The 23,004-nt window shown below is 40.4% G+C and overlaps 1 protein-coding gene across 1 annotated transcript in view; it reads right to left on the bottom strand.

The window, feature by feature from the left end:
• Nucleotides 1-11,744: 11,744 nt before the first annotated feature.
• The window catches only part of LOC108887181 (vasorin), a 31,543-nt gene continuing 20,283 nt past the window's right edge, over nucleotides 11,745-23,004 (bottom strand). Inside the window, exon 2 of the mRNA XM_018682454.2 lies at nucleotides 11,745-16,618. Within this exon, the coding sequence (XP_018537970.1) occupies nucleotides 14,495-16,597 (2,103 nt within the window). The 5' untranslated portion in view covers nucleotides 16,598-16,618 and the 3' untranslated portion in view covers nucleotides 11,745-14,494. The remainder of the gene's footprint in view (nucleotides 16,619-23,004) is intronic.

Here is a 23,004-nt window from a genome sequence, read left to right on the forward strand (position 1 = left end):
CACACTTTACACTGGCAGGACTTGCTTTTGGTTAGCAATTTCTTGGTGAAACCAGGAGATTACTGGCTGAGAAACCCAGGATAATACTGGCAGAATGTGGAAACAAGATTTCAGTATGTGCTTGAGGAAAAGAAACATGCTGTCAGATTGCTGACACTTTTTTTTTCAGGTGCATTCTTCTTTTTTTCTTTTAAAAACACCAGTTTGAGTTATTTACTTGTTTAAAAATTAAGGACCTTACAATGTGTTTTACAAGACACTTTTGAAATAAAACCACAGTGTTACTACTGATCCAATTAACCTGCAAAGCTCCTGTATTGTGAATGGTTTGCATGTCAGAATTAATGAATCAAGTTCATCCAAGAAATCCACTGTAAACTGATTGGACAAAGATTATTCATTCATATTCCTCATATTATTCATATTATGAAACACAGATTTGTCATTATGAAAAGAAGATAATACAGAACAAATTTGTATTACTTGTATACAGTATCAGAGAGTGGAGACTTTGTGGCACCAACATCAGGGAAGGAACTATTTTCACCGATGCTGTCTTGGATCAAAAGCATCTCAGACGTGTTGCGTGTGTGTTCATGATTACCATATTGTTTTTGTTTAAGTCTTTGCCAGACAGTTTTTGACTTCCAAAGAAGAAGAGGGAGATTTCCACACAGTGTTGCCATAGTCCTTAAGATTAGGCTGTCATCATAGTTCCAGTTTTAGCCTCTGTTTGTTGGAACACACTTCTGTTTTTCCTGTTTGACTGCTTCAGTCTCCTCCACCGTCTGTCACAGCTGATTTACATAGGTTTGGCTCATTTAAAATGACAGCCTGATGAGCAGTGGAGGTTTTTCTTTTAGACATTTAACTGTGTTTATATGAGGCTGGCAGGATGCTGTAGCTTGAGCAGGGCATGCAGGGTCAAACAAACACAGAAGCCCACATGCAACCTTAGATGGGGTTAAACTATAATTATCACAGGGGTTGTTTAAAATGCAGAGACATTTTGACAGTTGTGTGTCAAAGTTTTTATAGGAACAACTAGTTATAACACAAGTAATGGTAAAGGAAAATTTGAACTAATATAATCAGGATATTTTGCCTGTATTGACCCGTTACGTATTCATGCACACATCTGTTTCATTGCTCTGTTTGCTGTTAAAACATTTCCCCACCAATTTCTCCCAGGCAACCCATCACCACACAAACAAATCTCACCAACACATCATGAGGCCTGGCTGTTTCTCAGTTCAACACTGTCTCATATCTCCTCTTAGCGGGCTCCACACGGCCTGCTGCTGAGTTTTAATATTCAATCTCCCACCTGCGAGCTTTTCAGTGTTCACACAGTCACTGCTGATCCCACATAATCTTAAGCTCCCTGTGTGTTAGGAGCAGGGCGTGATGCAATGTGATTAGTCTGACCAGGGAGAGCGTGTGTGTGTTTGCGTGTATGTGTTGGGGTACGTTTGGTAGAATATAATCAGAGAGAAGTTCATCTTGTATCTTAAACTTGTTTTTTGATTAGCCATGGTGCTCAGACTAATACATGTAGAATTTTTTATGAAATTTCCTCATCAGCAAGAACTTTTGACATTGTATTTGTCAGATCATTATGTTAGTTCAGCAGCAGCCTAATGGATTTTTTGTCTCCTGGATTTGCTTGCTTGAATCTGTCAGCCAACCATTCAAATGTCCATTAGATTGTACAGATAAATAAAGCCAAGTACCTTTTCACTTGGGACTAATGCATTAATTTTGTTATAGTATCAAATAAAATAAAATCTTATTATATTTTATTATCTGATTAATGGAGGTATATTCAGGTTTTGCTATCGCTACATACCCATTATAAGCATTGACAACTGTTTACTTATGAGTCTAAGGAAACACTGCGAGTTTCAGCATGAAACATTCCTCTGCCTGCCATGAGCTGTCTCTAGCAGTGGAAAGAAACGGAAATGTTTTGCTTCTCGTTCTATCACTCCTTTCCTCTACTGAAGTTAGCATGCTAACCAGCTAGCCCCAGCCTGGCCAAGATGGGCATCTTGTCACTTTGTGAACGTCTCGACGGCCCTGAAGATGTAGTGTGCTCAGAGGACATTATCTAACCTCTTGTACTGGAAACATAATGATGGCTGAAGATCTTGGCAAAACAAACCACTTTCTGCTGCAGAGAAAACTTACAAATAGCCCCTTTAATACACATGTGAATACTCAAGAAGAGCATGCAAGAAGATCAACAAAATCAACACTGTTAATAGCTGTGTTTCAAATGACCCCTTTACTCTAAATGCCTGGATTATGTTGAGTTTTTTGTAGCACACATGAGCCATGAAGAAGTGGTTGGGGTTGATGGTGGATGTTGAAAGCTCAGGACTTGGACACCAAAGGCTGAATCAGAATAAGTTGTTGTGGTTGGGTTTAGGCAACAAAGCAGGGACAACAAAAGTACAACAGAGCTTAAAGATGTGTGTACGTCTGTGTGTCTGTGTGTGTGTGTCTGTATTCAGTCTGTATTTTGTGTGTCTTTCTCTCACAATGGGAGCATAGCTGACCTTGTCTGTCGGTCTCCGAGGTGAAATCATTGTACCCTCAGTTGCCTGCACCTGCTCACCAAGTGTGATGAGATGAGATTCTAATGAGTTTAAACATTTCATCACTCTCAGTCGTTTTAGAGACGGACACAATGTCTTTTGTTTGAGGAGGACAAACTCATAACTGAGGGAGGTCACTCATTTGTTTAGAGGCTCTTGGGGACGTCTCTATGTGAAAGGAAATTAGATGATGTTTGTCAGTCAACACACTTAAAGTAGCCAAACATGACTGAAGTGCAGATGTAAAATCTAAAAAAAGAGGTGTATAAAAAGTGAATTGTGCACTCTGTTTTCAGCACCTCTCTCAGGATAGTTCAGACATCCTGCCTTTGGCTGCTGTTCAACATATAACATGGGAGCATGTAATGAAAAAAGTGTCATTTATACTCAGGAAGGGAATCCTATTTTAGATTTAATGAGAAAGAGTTAAAGAGCACAACATGCTCATAAAAGTGCAGGGAACAATATGGGTTTTTTGAAAAATTGGAGACATGAGACATACCCCACCCAATATGAAAGCTTGCATTTCCTGTTCTTGCTAAAAGTAAAGTCCAATCTGTAGACAGTATGGTCTTTTGAGCTATGACTAATAACTAATAACTAATCTTGTATTCCACTGGATTTAGCAAATTCACTAATTTTTCCTCCTCACCTCCACTAACATCACTCACCAGGGATGCAACAAACCAGCCCAAACCATCTCCAGTAGGAAACAGTGAATATGCCCAGAATTTGGTTGCAGAAACCGCACTGAAAAAACATAATCCTCCCTGAGTTAAAAACAAATAAGGATTACTATGGCTGCTTCATCTCAAAAGCCACTGGAAAATCCAAAGTACGTAAGACAGCCTGACAGGAGTTCATGAGAATGAACTGCTCATAGGCCATCAAGACTGGTCTGTACCCTCAGTCTCTTCTCTTCTCTTCTTTTCAATCTGCCAATTTATGCTTCAGTCAAAGGAAATTCAAAGGAATAGTTTGAGATTTTAGGAAATACACTGATTGATGTCTTGCTGAGAGTTCAATGAAAAGATCAGTACCCCTCTCATATTTGTCTATTAAACTATTTCCTATCTGGGCATAGGAACTTGCTCTTATCTTTAGAGATCCAGGCTAGCTGTTTGACCCTGCTTCTAGTCTTTCTGCTAAGCTAACTCATCTGTAAGCCAAAATGCATGTCCTGTGAAACATGCAAATATATTTGAATTTCAAGCAGATATGTAGTGACACAGTGTGACAGTTGTTTGCACAGTGATTGAATTAAGTTAGTGATCACAGTAACAAGATTTAGTAAAACTGAAACCTAAATTACATCAAGATTTTTAGAAGATGTGAGAGGATTTGACTATTAATGTACATATAAATCAGTATCAGTTTTTAGAGAGATAAAATTAGTCCCAGTATTCTGCTCCATACCTGGAAATTTGGCCAGTACTCTAAAATTGCCAAATATTTGCCAGCAGTTGTAATGACTCCGTAAGCTCTGCTTCATCTTCATTTGCAAGTTAATGGAACTTTTTGGTTGAATTGCACTGATGGGAAAAGGAATCCTGAGAAAAGATGAAAAGGTCGTGTGGCTTCAAATCACGGAAGATTTGTGTGGATCAGCAAGAAAAGTAGAGAAGAAATGAGAATCCAAAGCCAAGAGGGAAATAGGAAAATTAAATCATCCTTGAAATAATCAACTGGGTTGTGTCTGTCTGTAATCTTTCTTTTTTCCTCTCTCTTTCCCCACATTTACTCTCAAAATGCCTCATCTAAGTTTCAATTTAAGTTTTGGAACAAAAACATGAAAAGAGAGTTTAAATTTTAATCTAGTCTTTCTACATGTTACAGTTTTTGGAAAAACAGAAAATGACCCACTCCAGCAAGTAAACAGTAAAACATGCCTCTTAAAATCAACAAATACAATGTCAAATCTGAAATAAACATGTTTGATATTGTCCAACTACAAATCACCTCCTTCCTTTCTCTGTGTTTCTCCTTCTCACCCTCCCAACTTTTCCCTGTCCTCACCCCTTCACCCCTTCACCCCCTTCCTCCTTCCTGTCAGGTCATGTCAAAACCTGCTTCACATCTGGCCTGACAAACACCAATAAAACAGGGCCCTTTGTTATGGGGGTGGCAATTCAATAACTCAATTGGTATCAATTTGATGAGGGGAGGGGAAAAGCCCAGAGGCTTGCCAGACGTTTCCTGAGTCCAGGGAGGAACAAACAGCGCATGGGAGGGAAGAAATAAGAAGTGAGGGGGAGATAGAAAGAAAGGAAACTCAAAGGTAAAAGTATATTTAGATGTAACTGACATGAGTCTAGAAGCCTGAGGATGAACAAGAATGTCTCATAAAATTAAATAAAAACACACCGAGTGCAATGACAAGTGGGAGAAAAAATCAAAAACAGCAGACAGGAAGACACAAGAAGAATAATGATGGAAAGCAAGGAATTGAAGATGACAAGGGGATGGGATGAGTTACTGAAAATAGCTTAACACTCTAAACACACCCTTTATTGTTGGTATAAGTGGGCATAAAAAGACTTGCTGTGGCCTGCTCCTGCCAAGGGTCACAGGTCACCTGTTGAGAGGGTAAAGGTCAAAGGAAACAAGCCCTGCAGTGGTAAAGTTTTTAGCGAGGGGCTTTGTTCAATAAAGTTAAGATGGATAGACTGGAAGGATTTAAGACGAATGAAGAACTCAAACAAATTTATGTGTTTAGTATCTTGGTAGCTTGGTGGGTGGCAGCTGCTGTCAGCTTAGATTCAGAGCATGAGATGGGCCAGTATGAGATTGTGGCAGTATGATAGCATTAGGCAAAAATACTACTGTTACATGGTTTAGCTGTATTGCGATTAAAGCTTTAAAATTAGTTATTTTTAAATGCCTGGTAAGAAAAACAACTTTTATAGTGCATGAACGTTATGATGGAAAATATTAGTGGTTTGAAATCTTGACTTTTGCAAATCATGGTTTACCTTGAAACCGGTACTCGGCCCATGCTTAGTCACAATGGGGTAGCACATTCTTGCAGTTATCACAATAGCCTAAGAACAGCACTGGTGTTTTAATCTTGATTAGCATTAATTTTTCCACTGAGGAGCATGTAATTATCATACATTTAAATCAACAAAAACTGATTTACATGGTGACAATTGCTAGTTCATGGGCAAGAAATTATAGATTTAACACAGTGCATGTTTACAAGCATTATCAGTACTTGCTCTCTGTTTCTGCATTTCAGATGTGACTGCACGCATGAATGCGTCTTCCCATGCTCATGCGTGATATATGGCTTTTGCACATTTTATGCATGTTTGCAAGCATATGGTTTACAGGCACTGTGGTTTGCCGTACCGTGGTGTAGTATCAGCCTTGTCTGTTATGCTTTGCAGTGAAGGCCCGAAAAAGGTAGAGGTCCTTGGTAATCCCTGCTCTGTGCAGTCATGTCATCTCCTATCACAACATGACCTTGCCTGGCCCTGAGGGTCTATTGTGCCGCAAAAATACTGGAGCCCAATAAACCCTCAGCTGCTGCTCCAAAGCCCACCTTTCACTGCAGAGACACAACTATTCCCATCACCTACCTGCTTTTCACCTCTGCCGACTGCACTTACTCTCCTTGTTTTTGGTTTCATCTTAGATTTGAAATTCCAGTAGATTGTGTTTCTGCTTTTGCTCCAGTTTGTTTCTTCTTCTGACAGTTTCATTAGATAGGGGGATCACAACTTAAGTGCGGAAACATTCACATTCCTTTCTCTTCTGTTTTCTTCATCATCATTATTTCATTTTATCTATTAGTGACAGTACAGATGGCAAGAACTCAACTCCTTATACTTTTTTGAAAATGTTTCTATCTAAGAGTTCCAATTATCTGTGAGATCTCGGGTGGTCTTGTGTTGCGCTGTCTTAAAGACTTTTGTCATGAAACTTCAAATTCTGCCTCAGAGAACATGGAAGTCATTACGAGCCCTGGGTAAGAGGAGACCTTTGGGTTCCTTTGGGCAAATGAATGGCAATTAAAGCTAATTCAATTAAACCTTGTGTTGCATTTCAGAGAGGAAAAGGGCCATTCACAGCTTTATCCACTGTGATTTTCTCATGAGAATAAGGAACATGAGATGTCATCCCAGACTGTGTGGGAAGCCATTTTGGAGAGAACCACAAAGCGAGGCTCCTCTTAAAGTGATTCAGTTCAGCTCTTTACATGATTAATTTTGTCTAAAAGCAGTGAGAAACACTTGTGTGACCATCAGCATTTAGTCTGTTCCTCTTCAATCTGAAAGGTACAGAAAGGTATTCTGTGAGGTATTCTCTTCTTGGGTGATTTCGACCAGAGTTGTTTAGGTCATTCAAGATAAGAATGGCTATGCAAGGCCTGTCTGAGGTCTTATTCATTTGTTATAGTTCCCAGATTTCCCCAGGTTAAAAAGTAAAGAATAAGGCTCTCTCCCAATCTCACTGGTTCCTATACTGAAGATATGAATCTTTAAAAATGGGTCACATTCTTTTAAAGCCTCAGCTGGGCACTGTAGATTTTAGCAAATGCTTCTCAAACAGTAGTAAATAGTGCATTTGTTGTGGACTTTTTTCAGCTTTGCATCAATACACACTTGCTGCACAAGTGAATATTTGCATAAGCAAGACCGTGTGTGTGGGATCAACTCACATAAAAATACAGTGGGCATGTTAATGAAAGATCATGTCACCCAGTGCAACACTGTGGCTTTGGCTACACAGACTAAACTTTTTTGCTGGATCAAATCATTGTTGGTTTTGGTCTTTTAATGAGATTTGTTGACAATAAGAAAAACACAAGTATTCTCCAGCTCTAGTCTCAAGATCAAGGACATCAAAGTGCAGTGCCTTAAATTCTTGAATTTTACAGATGCCGCATTTGTATTAATTGTGTGGTTAAGGCAGCTCAGGATCATGGAAAATGCTTTCAGCTGACAAATTTTGCTGCCTGTGATGACTGAATGGAAATTTCATAGAAACATTAGAATGAGGAAATATGGTAGATAAGGTAGCCTGGTTTTCAGATCTTGTTCAACACACGTTTTTGTGCCTTTTTGTTTGGTAATTTAATGGATTTTTATTGCTTGCCCACAAAGAGATTTAAGCAATCATGGCTCCATATTATCTTTGAAGAACTGAATTAGCAAAATTACCTTTTCCCCAGCATTGCCAATTTGTTCCCATAATCAGTACATTGGTTCTCAAACAATCAATGTCTAGTGTCTGAATCTCCTGCCACAGGTGAATGCAGTTTTAGTCCCCATCACTCCATGTATACCTCCAGTAAGTGGCTGTGATCAGGATTTACTGGGACTGGATCCGAGCAGAGACATCAGGACATAAAACTTCAGCTCAGAATTCCCCTTTAAAGTTTAGAAATGCATTCCGGAAAAGGATCTGTGTTATGAATTAGTGCCAAAAGGTTTAGCATATTTATAAATGGTTCAAAACACTACAAAGTATGTGAATCCCTTTTAACTGAGACATCCAAGCTCTTTGTGCCAGAATTTTCTCTTCAGAATGCATCAACATCCAAAAGACATAAACCATGCTTTTAGCGTGCTAGCAGCTGTAGTAAACATTCTCCATCTCTCTCTGGCCCTTATATATTACACAGGTATGTCAGCATTGATAAAAAGATATATTGCAACACAGATGAGTTGCATATGGAATTCATGGTTGTCATATCCTAAGTTAGGCACAGTACATACACAGAAGTATGTATGCACACACACACTGAGCGGGGGGAGGTTAAGAGGCTTGTAGGGTCCGTTTAAACCATTATCAGGTCCAACAATCTGTCTGCAGTTGGATTTCACCCCATGCACTCTTTGCTCCCCACTTTTCTCTCCGCTCGCTCCATCTATCCACCCCCAGCGAGCTCTGACTGCTTTCATTAAAACCAGATTGTTCAAATAAATCAAGCCTCTCCCCCTTTCCTGGCTGCTTTTTTCTCTCTCTCTCTCTTCTTTTCTCTCAGCGCCCGACAGAAGTCCATGTGGAGAAAGGTCTTTAAATGAGAAGCACATTCTGGGGCTAATGAGGGTGATGGGCTGTGAAGTTGGGGTTTGTCTTAATTTATGGGCCACATTGTGGCTCGATGGTACACAGTATATGTACTGACTGTCGATGTCTGTCAAATCTATACACATCAATGAAATGACAGCAACTTTGGATCATGTTTGGTCCCAGCCATGCATTTAAAGTCTTACCGTGGGTTGTGAATGTTTTGTTTGTTTTAAGGTTTTTGTAATTGGAGAACCATAACCTGCTGTACACTGATCTGTACCTAGAGTACCATTGTTTAGATTAATGTTGCATTGCAGAAATTACACAGTGAAATATAGTTGACCAAACATCTGTCTCAAATTTGCGCTAAATTTGCTGGTGCTTTCAGGGAACATTTTGCATTTGCTGCATCAGCTGCTTTTTAAGTGGAAAAAAATAACTATGTGTGTAAAGTAACAAAAACACAACTTATTCAATTAAAGATGGTACAGATTTTTTCCTTTGCTTACTGAGTGGAGTGCTTCACGGCAGCAGTGTCCTCAGAACTTCCACTGGTGACTGGAAGTCAAGTTGCATCAATTAATACAGTATCAATTTAAAATGTGCCTGTCAATAGGGGCTGATCGCCTGCATTAGTAGGCTACTCTGCACTTCTTTGACAGTGTCTGGGTGACAGTGTAGAAAGCGTTATTGATATCAAACAAAGTGTTGTCTGTGCCTAAAAATAGCTTACAAGCTGCTTGTTACCTTTCTCAGCTTTCTGGCCCCAAACCATAGTTGGGAGTTCACTAGTGTCTTTAGCACGGCTCATAATCTAGCTGCTAACCAGCTCTAGCAGACCAGACTGCTCTGCTGCTGCTGATGAGATGCTGTGGTGGTGCTCTTGAACAGAAACTTTATTTTCTTTGCACCAGCCAATGCAGCTCGATTAACTATTATGCTGCAGCCTTGAGCTTGTCTGGATGCTTTTACACTGACTATTACAACTCACTAACTGTAGCATGTACTCTTCGCTCACACAAGAGGGAGATCTACTTTCACACCTGGATGAACTATGTCCCATACAGGTTACACACAAGGCCACCGCCCAGGAAGGCTGGGACGGTATTATTCTGCTTGGTTACCAACTGATGTCATCTGTTGGGTCTGTTACTGTAATCCAAACCGAGAAGATCCCCTCCACAAAAATGCTTTCCTTGTTCATCACAACACATTGCTTGTATCCATATCTTTGACAGGTTCAGACAGCGTGACACCAAATGCCATTCTAGCATTGCAATAATATCTGTTATGTTTCTGGGGAAACACATTGTCATGAACACTGATTTGTCACTGGTAAAATGTGTTTGTGCTGGACAGCTTTTCCAGGGAACTTTTTTCCAAGTTCCGAATTCCAAGAATTTGATCCGAGAAGTGGGCAAAAACGTTCCAGGCAGTCACAAATATGCGTCTTGTGGCTCCTTGTCAGTTTCCTGTTATTTCACTCTGTGCTATGACATTTTATTAGGCTTATATCGGCCTTTGTATACACTACCCAATGTTTTGCTGAATCCTTAAAAAAAGAAATCTCTCTTTCTATACTGCCACAGTTATAGTACAGTTATAGCCATCGGAGGCCACACCCTTTAAAATTGGGTCTTGTTCTAGCAAACACACAAAACAACCAAACAAAAATGTTTACCCCCTAGTAATTTTCTGTGGAATTCAGGATGATAATCTAAAAATCCCGCCCTCTGAGCCACAGTGGCTCCTGTCAGTCCTCCAACTCTTAAAAAGAATCCCCTCAATTTTAATCTCTTTTTCATTAGAAACTGAAAGGGTATAATCTGCTCCATGAATATATAATTAGGTATTTGTATATCTTTATAGACGTCCTACTGTTTTTCTGGGCATTTAAACATGTTCGGCTGGCAAACCCTGACTGATGCAGACCTCAGCATGAGGTTGTGCTTAATGTCATGTCTCCTGTGTCTGTGTTATTGCAGCCTGCTTGTAAGCTAACCACCTAAAAGATATCTTATTTGGCTTATATGCATTTTTGTGCATGTCAACATACTCATAACAGTGTAATTTGAAAATGGGACAGAGGGACTGACACCTGTGGGCTGATCAGTTCTGTTGTTAATCCAAATGCTGTATTCTATTTCTTCAAGGTCCTAGTTCATTCATTTTACCTTTGCCCTTTGTGCTGCAAACAACAGAGGCTCCCCCAGTATGGCAAGTTTGGTGTGTTTCAGCATGTTGACAAATAGAAATCTTTGGCGTAAAATGGCCCATTAAATAAATTACTTTTTCTGAGGTGTAGCGGGGTGTTGCATTTGCATTTGCAAGATCCATGGCAGGCTCAACCTAGACTGCAGCTCCAGTGTTTTTTATATCATGTAGATATAAAGTAGACATACCAGAGTCACACTCAATGTCAGTGACACAAAGCTGAACAAGGACTGTTTATATCTGAATTAATAATCTAAACATTCAGGAAAGATTTATCACATGTTCAGAGGAATAATTATCATAACCTTCTACCCCTACGAGTCCTTACTGTAACTTGGACTTTTTATTTATTGTGTACTGTTTTCATTGAAATTAAGTGTGGGTACGATGTTTAAAAATGTAAATGCTGAGTCAGCAACAAAACAACCAGTGGCAAAAGTAGCAGAGCCATGTAATCTCTGTGATTTGAAACGGTGTGTTATACTGTGTGTCATTTTTTCCACTGGCATCTGTTCTTGGCTATTAACAGAAAATACAGAAATGACCTCTATCCACAAACCAACATAACGTCACAAAGTAATCATGTTATGATTGAGGTTAGGGTGTATGTGTGTGTGAGTGTAATGAGGTATTGAAAGATAAAGGCTGTGTGCAATCTTCTGTTATTACTGGCAATCCTTTCTCAGTTGTTGTTTTTAACATTCCTCTATTACAACACCCCTGTAAGTTCAAAACTAACTTCCAGCCTAAAATTGGCCCATATTCCTCAAACCCAAAATGAGGAAGAAAACTGCTAAAGCCCTCGCTACTGAGCTCATTAACATGTACATTACTGCACCATTAAAAAAACACATCTAACAGTGACTTGAATCCACATTATTCTTGATAAAACACAAAACCACAGGCATATTATTATTAAGGCATTTTAATACTGTTCTTTTTCTCAGCATTGCTTTTCTAGCAAACATGTACACAAAAACATAACTGACAAACATTTAACAATAAGAAAAAAGGTTCCCTAAATAAACAGGGAAGGTACTGTAACAAACATGTTGAAAATATTTCAAACATTTCCTGCCCCTCTCACCATCCAAAGCAATACAGAGTGTCTTCCAGTTGATATATTGGAGGGAGATATATGAGCATCTGTGTCTGTGTTTATACTGGAATATTGACAGAGTGAAGAAAGTAGTGAAGCCAAAGAATGGCGAGTTGATTTTGGACAGTGCTGGAGTGTACTGCATGGACTCAATTGTAAAGCAGACAAGGTATTGTAGATGTGGAAGCAAAACAAACTAACAAAAAGGACACACACACACACACACACACACACCTGTACAAACCAACTGATGATAATACCCAGTCATCTAAGCTTTCAGCTGTTGGATACCCCAGGACTGAGGAAGGTCTTTTTTTGAAACCTGGCTGAATTGATTACATTACATTTCACGTTTCTTCATTTTTAGTTTGTAGTATAGTATAATGCAATGTCTTGTGAGGCAAAATAAAGGCCCTTTTGTTCCTGCAATGCACATCAGCATGTAATATGATGCTACAAGATTTCAGTAAGGCTCTGCGCCAATGTCACTAAGGCACATCTCTGTAAACCTATTATACTTTGCCATATCTTTTTCATGATTTATTTTTCAATATATAAAAAAGAAAAGTAACATTATAAGCTTTTGGCATTCCCATTCCCAGACAGGAAAAAAGAGAATAAATACCTAAAAACGGTGCATTTCACAGTCTGGTTGGCAGTAAACAAGCAAAACAAGTCTCCAAACACACAAGCCAATTATCGTTGTTGAGCAAAAACATACTGGATGGTTAAAGTGGAGGTCCAGAGAACCAGCAAGAGGGTGTGAGAGAACGAAAAGCTTACAGGGGAACACTGTCTTGACCATATCTCAGAAGCGATATGGTCAGCAGCACCAAAAGGAAAGAGCGAAATTGACTGACACTCACAGCAAATTGCCTTGACTCTCTTTGAACTTGCCTTCTATTCTCAGCACACGCATGTGCCACTTTATAGGAGTGGGCTTTGTGGCAAAAAGGCCTTTGAACACAGTTTTGGGAGCTTTGGCAGTCAAAAACCGTCTGAGGCTTGTCTTAACCATGTCCTTATGAAACGCTGGCAGAAATAATAAAGTGTCTGACACACTTAGACTCATTCAACGAGTTCCTCGGATTTACTGTATGTTGGTGAAAAAACATTCTGTACACAATGTAAAGATAACAATTTTAATGTAATCTTTTAATTAAAACTTTTTAGATATTTGCTTATTGCTGGTTGCTCTTAGTGCTGGACTCAAGGACTAACTAGTATTTACTTCTAGACTCATTGCAAGGAGCTCAGGAAGGTTTTCACAACATATAACCTAAAATGCAAATAGAAAATGATCAAATCCATGACAGCTTAAGCACAGTTTCAAGGGGGAAAATTAATAATGTTGCAACTGACAACAACAGCAATACTGAATGGACATTAACACCAAAAAAAAAACAAAAAAAAACAAAAAAAAAAAAAACACACACACACACACACACAACAAAAACAGAATATCATATCAGCTAGACAAAATGGCCTTCTCATCACAGCACAGAACATTGCAGGCAAAGTCCATTCACAATGGCTCTTCGTTCAGTCCATTTATCTTTCACAGCAAATTTATCTCCTGCAAAGCCAGAAGCTTTTGGGATGTGTGGAAAGAGTTATTGTAGATCTGTTGACACTGAAAAATCTAAATCTGCATGTGAAGAAACTTGGAAGTTTTGTGTCAGGTTAGATAATGTCAACAGCAAAATATGGAGTTTAGGCAGCTTTTATGGTCATCAACCTATTACTAGCTTTATTTTATTTTTATTCTATTTTTAAGTAGTTTTTCAATGTTTTCTTGTTATTGCATTTCCTTATGTGACCATCAGTCTTGTGGCAGTTCATGACTGGGACACCAGAAATGAAAGGCAATATTTCTTTTCAGTGCAAGTTCTTTTTATAATTCCCATGGAGCATGGAGCATGGAGTTGAAGTTGGTCAAAACCCCATTTTGTACCAGGACGTGTGTTCCAGGCACGTCTACATCTGCATCCCTGTTTTCATTAAACCACTGTCATTTCCTCCACTTCTGTAGCCCAAATGCTGAGGCACTTTTCTCCTTACTGTATCTCCTAAATCCAGCAACAAGATTACAGCTCATTTGCGTAGCTTCTTTCATATAAACAAAGAAATTTCAAAAATGAGCTGTCAATTACAGTTGTGTCAATGCGAAAAGGCACTTCCGTTTTCAGTCTGCTACTAAGACTCCTCTAGTCGATTGCACTTAGTTTACTCGCTTCGTTAAGTCTCACCATCATCAAACTTGGCTGGATGACTTTAAACCACATCCTGTTTATTGTCCCACAGTGGTTTAGCAGATTTCCAATATTCTTCATAATCTTAAATTCATCATTTAGTATCTTCAAAATAGATGATCCATTCTGTAGTGTTATAATTTAGACAATTCCAAATAAGTAAGTGCCACTTTTTCAATTGTGGATATGTGAAATTGGAATGAGAATAAGATTTTTAACCACTAAGTGAGCCACAACAGGATTTCACAAGTCCTGATGGGCAAGCCCACTTGCCAAAATCTTTCCAAGTGTTTATATTTTATTGCATCTTAGAAATAAGATGGCTTTAGGGATGCTAGATTATTATTTGATGGGCAGTGTCCTTGCATCAAGGGTACCTCATAGTCCAAGCTCCCATTTTGTTGCAAGGATGAAGGTGGCTGAGGGGTGTGGCAGTGGTCAACCTCAGGCTGTTTGTGGGGTAGTGTACCATTGCCCCCATTCTCTAGGCAAGCCTTTATCCCCTCCAGTTCCATGGGATCAGGATCAGCTGGGCCCAGCTCCAGTTCCATTCCTGCCTTGGCCTGCCTTCTCTTCCGTAGACAGATGATTGTCCCAGCCACCACGGCCAACCCCAGCACCAGTGCCAGGGCAGCAAGGGCAGGGATTAGAGTATATGTTACCTGGCTCTGTGTCTCCACCCTGGGCTCTAAGGATGTCTGTGGAACCCCTTCAGTGCGAGCCTCCGTACATGAGCTGTTGGACCTAGAGTTGACTCTCTCACCCAGGGGACTGGCACATACTGAGTAGGTACAGTTAGGTATCAAACCACGTAAAGTGTACTCAGGGTAGGATGCCGGTACACTCAGGATAATGGGGCGACGGTCAGGTCCTGAGAGGTTTCGGTAAGTCAACCTGATGCCGCGGATGTGTGGCCGTGTCTTAATGAAACGATGCAGATCAAGATGGATAGATGTGGAGGTCACCTGCCGTGAGCTGATGGCATCAAGTTCAGGAAGCACTGGAGGGGCAACTTCAGTTGCTGAAGGTTTTGGTGGCTCAGGAACTTCATCCACATTTTCACAATAGAGGCCAGAGGTTCCTGAGGGACACAGACAGCTGAGTTGACCCAGTGGATCAAAATTACAAGTGCCCCCATTGAGGCAAATGTTTGGTGGGCAGATGTGTGGCTCGTTTTCCCCGCTGGTGGAGCTAGGAGACACTGGAGGTTCTGGTGGAAGGGGGTAGCTGTCTGTTTTTGAGGAGACAGTTTCCACACTTGGTGGTGGAGGAGGAGGAATAGCATTGGTATGAGTGGTTTCGGGAGATGTAGTGGGCATCAAGGGAACAGAAGTACTTCCAATGGGGGAGCCAATCAGCACTGTTGTGGTTGGTGGACATCCAAAATCTTTGTGCTCCAGTGCTGAAAGCATCTTCCCAGCATTAACTGGAGGGAAGTGACATCTAGTTTCCTCAGGCCTACCAAGATTCACACCCTTCTCTTTTAACCACACAGGGAACCAGGCTAATGGACACAAGCAGTTGAATGGGTTCTCAGCTGCTGTCAAGTGGCTCAATCTAGGGAAGGTCTGGAAGAAACCCTGGGGAAATCCCTGGAGATGAAGTCCACTGAGATCCAGTTCTTGAAGTCCAGTCAGTTTCTGGAAGTCCTCTACCCTGAGTTTACCGAATGGATTGGCAGCCAGGTTAAGCTTGATCAGCCCCTTGAGCGAGTCTTGCTTTAGGGCCTGTGGCACCTCAGCTAACTGGTTTATGGAGATGTCGAGCTCATGGAGGTTCCCAAGAGAGGCTATGAGATCCTCATCCACAGAGGTGAGCCCCAGAGATGCCAGCTTTAGGGCCTCCAGGTGGGGAGTTTGGAGGTCTGCAGGTCCCAGAGTTGGGATGTTGTTTTGGCTGATGTCTAGGAGCAGAAGCCTGGGGAAATGAAGGGATGGCAGAGAGGTGAGCTGGTTCCCTTGGAGCTTGAGTTCCAGTAGCATTTCTAAACTGTTAAAAGCCTCTACATGGATGCTCTGAATGCGGTTTGCATGGAGATACAGCCTCTCCAGCTGGACCAATCCAGAAAAACTGTTCTTAGAAATGTGGGTAATCTGGTTAGAGGACAGGTCCAAGTTCTTAAGTTTAGACAGCATCTCAAATACACCGTCTGGAATCTCTGACAGCTCATTCTGGCTCAAGTCTAGCATCTCCAACTCCACCAGGCCTTTGAAGTCATCTTGGGACAAAGTGTTGATGCCATTCTGGAAGATGTAGAGTTCTTGGGTGGTTGCAGGGACATGGGGCACAGTACTGGAGTGTCGATGAATGCAGAATATAGAATCCTGGACCTGGCAGGAACATTCTGCCGGGCAGTCAGAGGATAACACGAGACCAGATGAGAGTAACAAGAGCAGGAAGTAAGGTAACATGGTGATGTCAGGCCTGAAACTCTGAAAGACATAAGAGAGAGAGAGAAGAAATCGTTGACGTTAGTCACCATTCACATACTGAGGTGGTCCTAATTAAAAATGACATTATTTACCAGGAATATATGAAAGTTAAGTGAGAAGTCTTTTTCTCAATCCAGTTCCTAAAGCCTAATTCTACTTTCTCATACATCATTTCTGGAGGGATTTTTTCTTGATCCCTTCCACAAACATGCAATTACACAGAAAAGGAGCATGCAAGCACACTTTAGCCCAATCAACAAACCCTAGATTCTACACTCACACGGGCATATATACAAACAGTAACACTGACTGTTTCATCATAGTGAATTTTATGTTTTACATCCTTAATGAGCAGACACCCCAGGGATCAGAGCCCACAGGCCAAGGCGACGGCTTAACACAGCCCACCCAGGGTGACCCCTCCTGGGGAAAGTGAGAAACCTATTCAGCCTCTTCCCTGTGTTTATGACACAGTCCTTAGCCCGTGAAACCCAGTCTGCAGTAATGCAGCTGCCACATGGCTACAACATACAAACATACCCAAAGCAAATATGCTGAGTGTGAAGGCACACACAAGCACACACACACACACACATACACATACAGATGCACATAGTCACATGTTTTGACATATTTGCCTAATCATGTTACCAAAAACATGGGCGCCACACAGAGAACTATAGGAAACTGGGGGGCAAGAGGTGCTGTTCTCTTGGATATGGATATGTTTGTGCTAGAGAATGTATGTGTGCTAGGCAGAGAGAGAGGATGGAGGTGGCTGACTATCTCTGATTTATAAAACTAAAGCGGACAATAAATGCATGTATTTGTGTGCGTGTGCCACAACTGTAGCACTCAATGAAACTGTCTAAACATACTTACAAAGTCATAAGTATGTGCTAAAGAATAGATTAATTATACCTGCCGGCCCCAGAAATCTTGTGGAAGCAAAATGTTAAGTTTTGTCTTTGTGGATGCCCAAAGAAAAAAAAAACTAGGGTCCAAGAAAAAGTGGTTAGATTTTACTGCTTAGGCTGCAGTAGAATCAGTGCCTCTTTAGTGTAATAAATGTTGTGATTCACTTCACTGTGCAAGAAGATAAACAATCACCCAACCCAGGCCTAACCTGACATCTTCTGAATATATACATTTCCTTTCTTTTAGTTTGATCTTATCGTGCAGTGACTCTTTTCTCAGCATTTGACTCATACTCAACTGTCCATTCATGCGTCTTCTCGAATTATATGCAAAATCCAGTATTGATCAAATGTTGTACATTTGACTGATATTTGCTCTATGCTTCACTAGAGTCTGATTAAGAAAGGCAACTTTTGAGGCAAACCCCTCCTCTCTTGAAGACCCTATGGGTTCATTGTCTGCAAGGCTGCCATAGAGGTCTGTGTTTGAAATGGTTGAACTAAAGGTTGTTTAGTTCGGTTTAGATTCAGCCTCAGCAAGAAGGAATGTAAGTTTGTGCATTTTATATATAGATGAGTGTAAACACAGCTGTGTGATCAGCACAGATGATTCAGTGATATGATGGGGTCAAGTCTGGCGACTGTGACCTTCAACTCCAGACAAGTTGGAGCCCTAAAAGACGTTTTTTCAAATTCATCAGGCTTACTCTGGATGGATTATTGTAGTGAGACATGGTCCAAGAGTCACAAAGACTGAAACTTGAGAGTGACCTTGGCAACAGTCAAAGGGAGTTTCACTCAGGGAGGAAACAATGACAACAAATAAAACTTAAGAGACTTTGAATCTTAATTTGGATGGACAAAAATGTAAAAATAAAAATATTTCAACTCTTGGAAACTGCACAGTCTCCACCATTAAGTGGAAAATGACAAACATCTAATCTGTTCAGACAAAACGGGTAATGTTTTTAATTGGCCACATAGTGCAGTATTGGCTCATTTGTGGTGCACTCCACACACCTTTTGTCTGGCGCCAGTATTTTCCTGTCAACTTCTCATAAAATGCAGTAGATAACTCTGTGTCACCCCTTCTTCTTGCCACTTTCCTCCCCCCTCCTCCCCTCTGACCTGGTTTGTGTTAGTAAACTTGTGCACTCCTGCCCTTTCCAAGACTCCTGAGGTGGAAGTTAGGGAGAAACCTAAGATGTTTTATTAAAGTCAGGAGCGCACCTCCGGCCCCATGCCTCTGTTCCCTTTCTGCCCTTTGTCTCCTCCGTTTATTCCCCTCTCCTCATAACATGCAGTGGGTGAGGTCAGGGCTTGTCAGTATGGCAGGAATTTGCAATATTCTCTCAAATTCTGTCCTTATTAAGCACAAAAGGAAAAGAAGGAAAGGGAAGAAAGAAAATAGAAAGTGGGGGAGCAGGGAGGGAATCAGAGAGGTTAAGGTGACTGTTGAAAGAAAGAGCACTGATATTCTAGTGGCATACAAGATTTTTTGTGTGTTTTAAAAACCAAAATTGAAACTTCAGGAGCAGCTAATTTAAACCAGAAGCTGCCAAAGCTGACAGTCTTGCAGTTGGACTTCAGTAGCACACATGAGAAAAATCAAACCTCTAACCTGCTACTCACGCTTTAATTGGCTGGTCTGTGAATTCCAGTTCTCAGCATGTTCCTAATGCTTTTCTGTGGTTTATAGAAAGTGATCACAACAGCCTAACAAATGTGTAGCAACAAGGCAAATACAAAATGTTCTGTGTGCGGTGAGTAAACCTCTCTCAGTCTGTCCTGTCTTGTTGTAAATGTTGTAATGTCTGTTCTTTGACAGGCTCTTAAGTTTTATAAATCGGTTTCCAATTACAACTTTGTTTTTCCGTTTCTGTGTCTCTCTCTGTTAGAGCCAAAACTTGAAAATGGCGGGAAAATCTGTTTATGTCAAAATGTGCATGATCTTGGGCCAAAATTCTGCTCCTGATCTGCTTCACAGATTAGAACTAAGAGACATAAATGCAAACTGCTGCATAAATGGTCACATGGTAGCATTTTACACACTGAAATCCCTGCTTCTACCTCTACTTTAACTCATAGCCTAACTTTCCAAAAATGTAATTAGTCTAAAATAGTTGTCAAAAACATGACCTAACTAATAAAAAAATCTGACAATTAACTTTTCTGTGACATGATTTTTGTTACTGTTTGACACAATACATAACAACATGACAAAAGTGTTGTGATCTGCTTACTACAATAACAACCATGTGCCAGTCTACAGATGTGTCACATGTTTTAGACTGAAACAAAGACATCAAAATAAAGATCCCCTTCAGGACATATAAAAATACTATGCTTTGAATAACAACTTTTGTCTGACCCACAAAAAAGTAATTCTTAATATTATGTCTATTCTGAGGGTGGGTGATATGATTAAATTGTCAGTCCAACAACTGGCGATAGCTGATATATTTGTGCAGGTGGAACAGCTGGCCCACAGTATTTGAAAAAGAGTCCAATAGCATCAGATGAAGGATGCATCCATTTGAGGCTTCCAAATGAACAAACAGGTGGGGTTAAATGATCAGGACTCTGCCAATCTAATCTCTAACTTACTGAAAAAAACACAATATATGAATATGCAAATATTGCTCATTTGAAAAATTTGACTACCATAAACAACAGGTCCTCTGCTTCACTGTAAACTGCTTTGAATATTTGTTGTGCAGATTCAGATACTGTCTGAATAAACTTTTAAAAAGTTCATCACAAGGTGCAACTGAATTAAATATGACCAAGACACTTAAATGTTAAATGTCTGTGTAAGAAACAAACATAAAGAAATGTCTTGCATCACGTTGCTCAAGTCACCAAACCAGAGGAAGCAGCCAGGAGAAAAAGAGCTGTTATCACCAGCATTATTGTCACTAAGACATAAAGCTAACACAAACATCAGTGCACACATTGAAACTGTCTGACAGCATACTTCACTGATGACAAAGTATCACTGCTGTGACAAGGCATATTGTTTAAGGTACGTGCCTCTGTTAAAAGAGGGGAATCTGGATCTTTCTTTGTGTGCAGTCACTTACTGTTTATAGAACAGCAACAGGGTTATAATAGAGCTGCTTCTCATTCCTTTAAGGGTGCTGCTGCACACTAGATAAGTGAATAATTTGATTACAAGGGAGGGGAGGAATGAATGGGATGTGAATTAAAGAATAATGTGTTTCAGAATCAAGAAAAAAAGAAGGAGTGAAAATAATCGTGCATATAGGAAGGCTTTGTGTTTCAAAATTACAGTTGACATAACAGGCTTTACCCCTCACACTATTTAGGCTTTATCCTTTCATAAAACATGTGTCTGCCATCCCAAGCAAACAGTGTGTATGTGGTCCATGTGGTTTTGCTGTTCCAACAGGCCTGTGTCAGAACAAGCACTGTCGATAAACACTTCTGAAAGGATGTGTCATTTACAGCCTCTGTGCAAGTTTAATTCAGAGAAAAACCCACTGCTCAGCCTGCTCTAAGCAGCTGGGTGGTTAAGGTAGAAACACCTTCAACCACAGAGGATAAGGATTCAACCCCCCATGGCAGCAAGCACCCGCCCTGCTGAAGCATCCTTGCTTAAGAAACTGAATCCCTTCACACTTCAGGGCTGCTGCTCTGTGCTTGAACCTGACCTCTGACCACACTTGAGATAGGTGTGAGACAAAAGACTGTTAGAAAATGTTTCCTTGTGTAAGTGAATTTAAGTCTGGCATCTTAAAAGAATAGTCGAATAGTGAATATCAAATGGTATTTTTGATTGAAATGCTGATCCCCACTATGCAGCGGTTCTGGTGATTACATATTACATGATTAAGGTTTTATTTTCTGAACTTGTTTTCTGAAAGTTTAATGTTTTAGCGAGGACAATATGTTATCATAGCAGACCTTGGTAAACACACGGTACACACACCCAGTACATGCAGTTAGTTAGTTATTAAGTTAAGTTATTAAGATTCTTGTGGCATCCTTGCTGTTTGAGTATTGACAACCATTCAGTTCAAACATTTAAAAAGAAAAACAGGCTCTTTAGACAAGCATTACATGGTCAGAAATGTCCTAAACACAACATTTTAAGAGAACTTGCAGGAAAGCAGATCTATTCTTAACTTTGATCACAGCTGCTTCGTATAGAACTCCTCCTATTTTGAAACTGGCTCAGCTTTCAGTAGGAGGGAAACAAGGATGCAGGAAGAGATGAAATGAAGAATGAAAAGCTTACAGCTTAATCTGTACATGCCTATTTTAACATCTTGGCTCTCTCCTTTTGTTTGATATTGACCGAGTGCCCACATCATAAAACCAAGAATCTGCCAGCTACCGATATTAACCATAGCAGTCAAAACATACACAGCAGTTGTACCCTGTGTGGAGCCAGTCCTGCATTACACTGTAATCACAGAACTTGGAGTTGAAAAACCAGTTCTCTCTGTGCTTTCATAAATTCATAATTACATGTGACAGTGAGTATTCTGCTGTTAAGACTTCGTGGCACACAGTTTATCCTCAGCTATTTGTATGAGTGTAGATAAGGCTGTACGATGAAAGAGGAACATCGCCGTCAAAATGACATGAAACAGGTCAACATGCACCCAAGACCTGCAGAGAAGTGCAGCACACAGCCATGAACACACACACATACTTGTACGCTCGCACACACATGCACAGACACACACACACACACACACACATATACACACACACATTCCTGCACATGTTCACACCAGCAGACACACACAAACACAGTCTACAACACAGCTGGATTTTGTTACCCACAATACACTGCAGCCATCGCTCACTGTGAGACAGAATGAAAGGCCCACATAAACCTTTGTCCTCCCCCGTGATAAGAGGAAGGTAGAGAGAGGGAGACTAATAGACAATGAGTGTGAGAGGTAAACTGAGAGGGAAAAGGACATGTGAGAGAGAAATTTGGGGTCTTAATAGCTGGTAGCTGATGATCGCCTCCATTCATCCAAAATCTGCTGTAAACAAAGTCTGACTCCACTAAACCTAAAGTGTATGAAAAAAGCCAGATATGACAGTGTTGACACTCAAACTGAGGTGGAGGGAGTCCTAGAAAATACTGGTGAAGCAGAACTACTACTACTGGAGTGACTCTAGTCCACTTTATTACAACTTGGATCTCATTTTCACAGTTTTGGCCATTATCAGTTATAAGACTGTTAGACCATGCACCCAACTTTGTCTGGGGGATCCCAATCGGTATCAAAAATATTTAATTAGTGACAGATCTGCAGCAGTACAACTTTGTCATTTCTTTGTATTGTTTTTCTTCTTCATTCCTGTAAGCGGTGAGTGCTGAGATATCAAAGGGAAACAGCTTCTGTGGTCGAACCTTGTCAGGATGGGAGGCCTGGTGTTCTTAATTGTTTACACCCCATGCCAGTATGAAGACTAAAGAAGTCA

The sequence above is a fragment of the Lates calcarifer genome, linkage group LG5 (assembly GCF_001640805.2).
Source record: "Lates calcarifer isolate ASB-BC8 linkage group LG5, TLL_Latcal_v3, whole genome shotgun sequence".
Lineage (NCBI taxonomy): Eukaryota > Metazoa > Chordata > Actinopteri > Centropomidae > Lates > Lates calcarifer.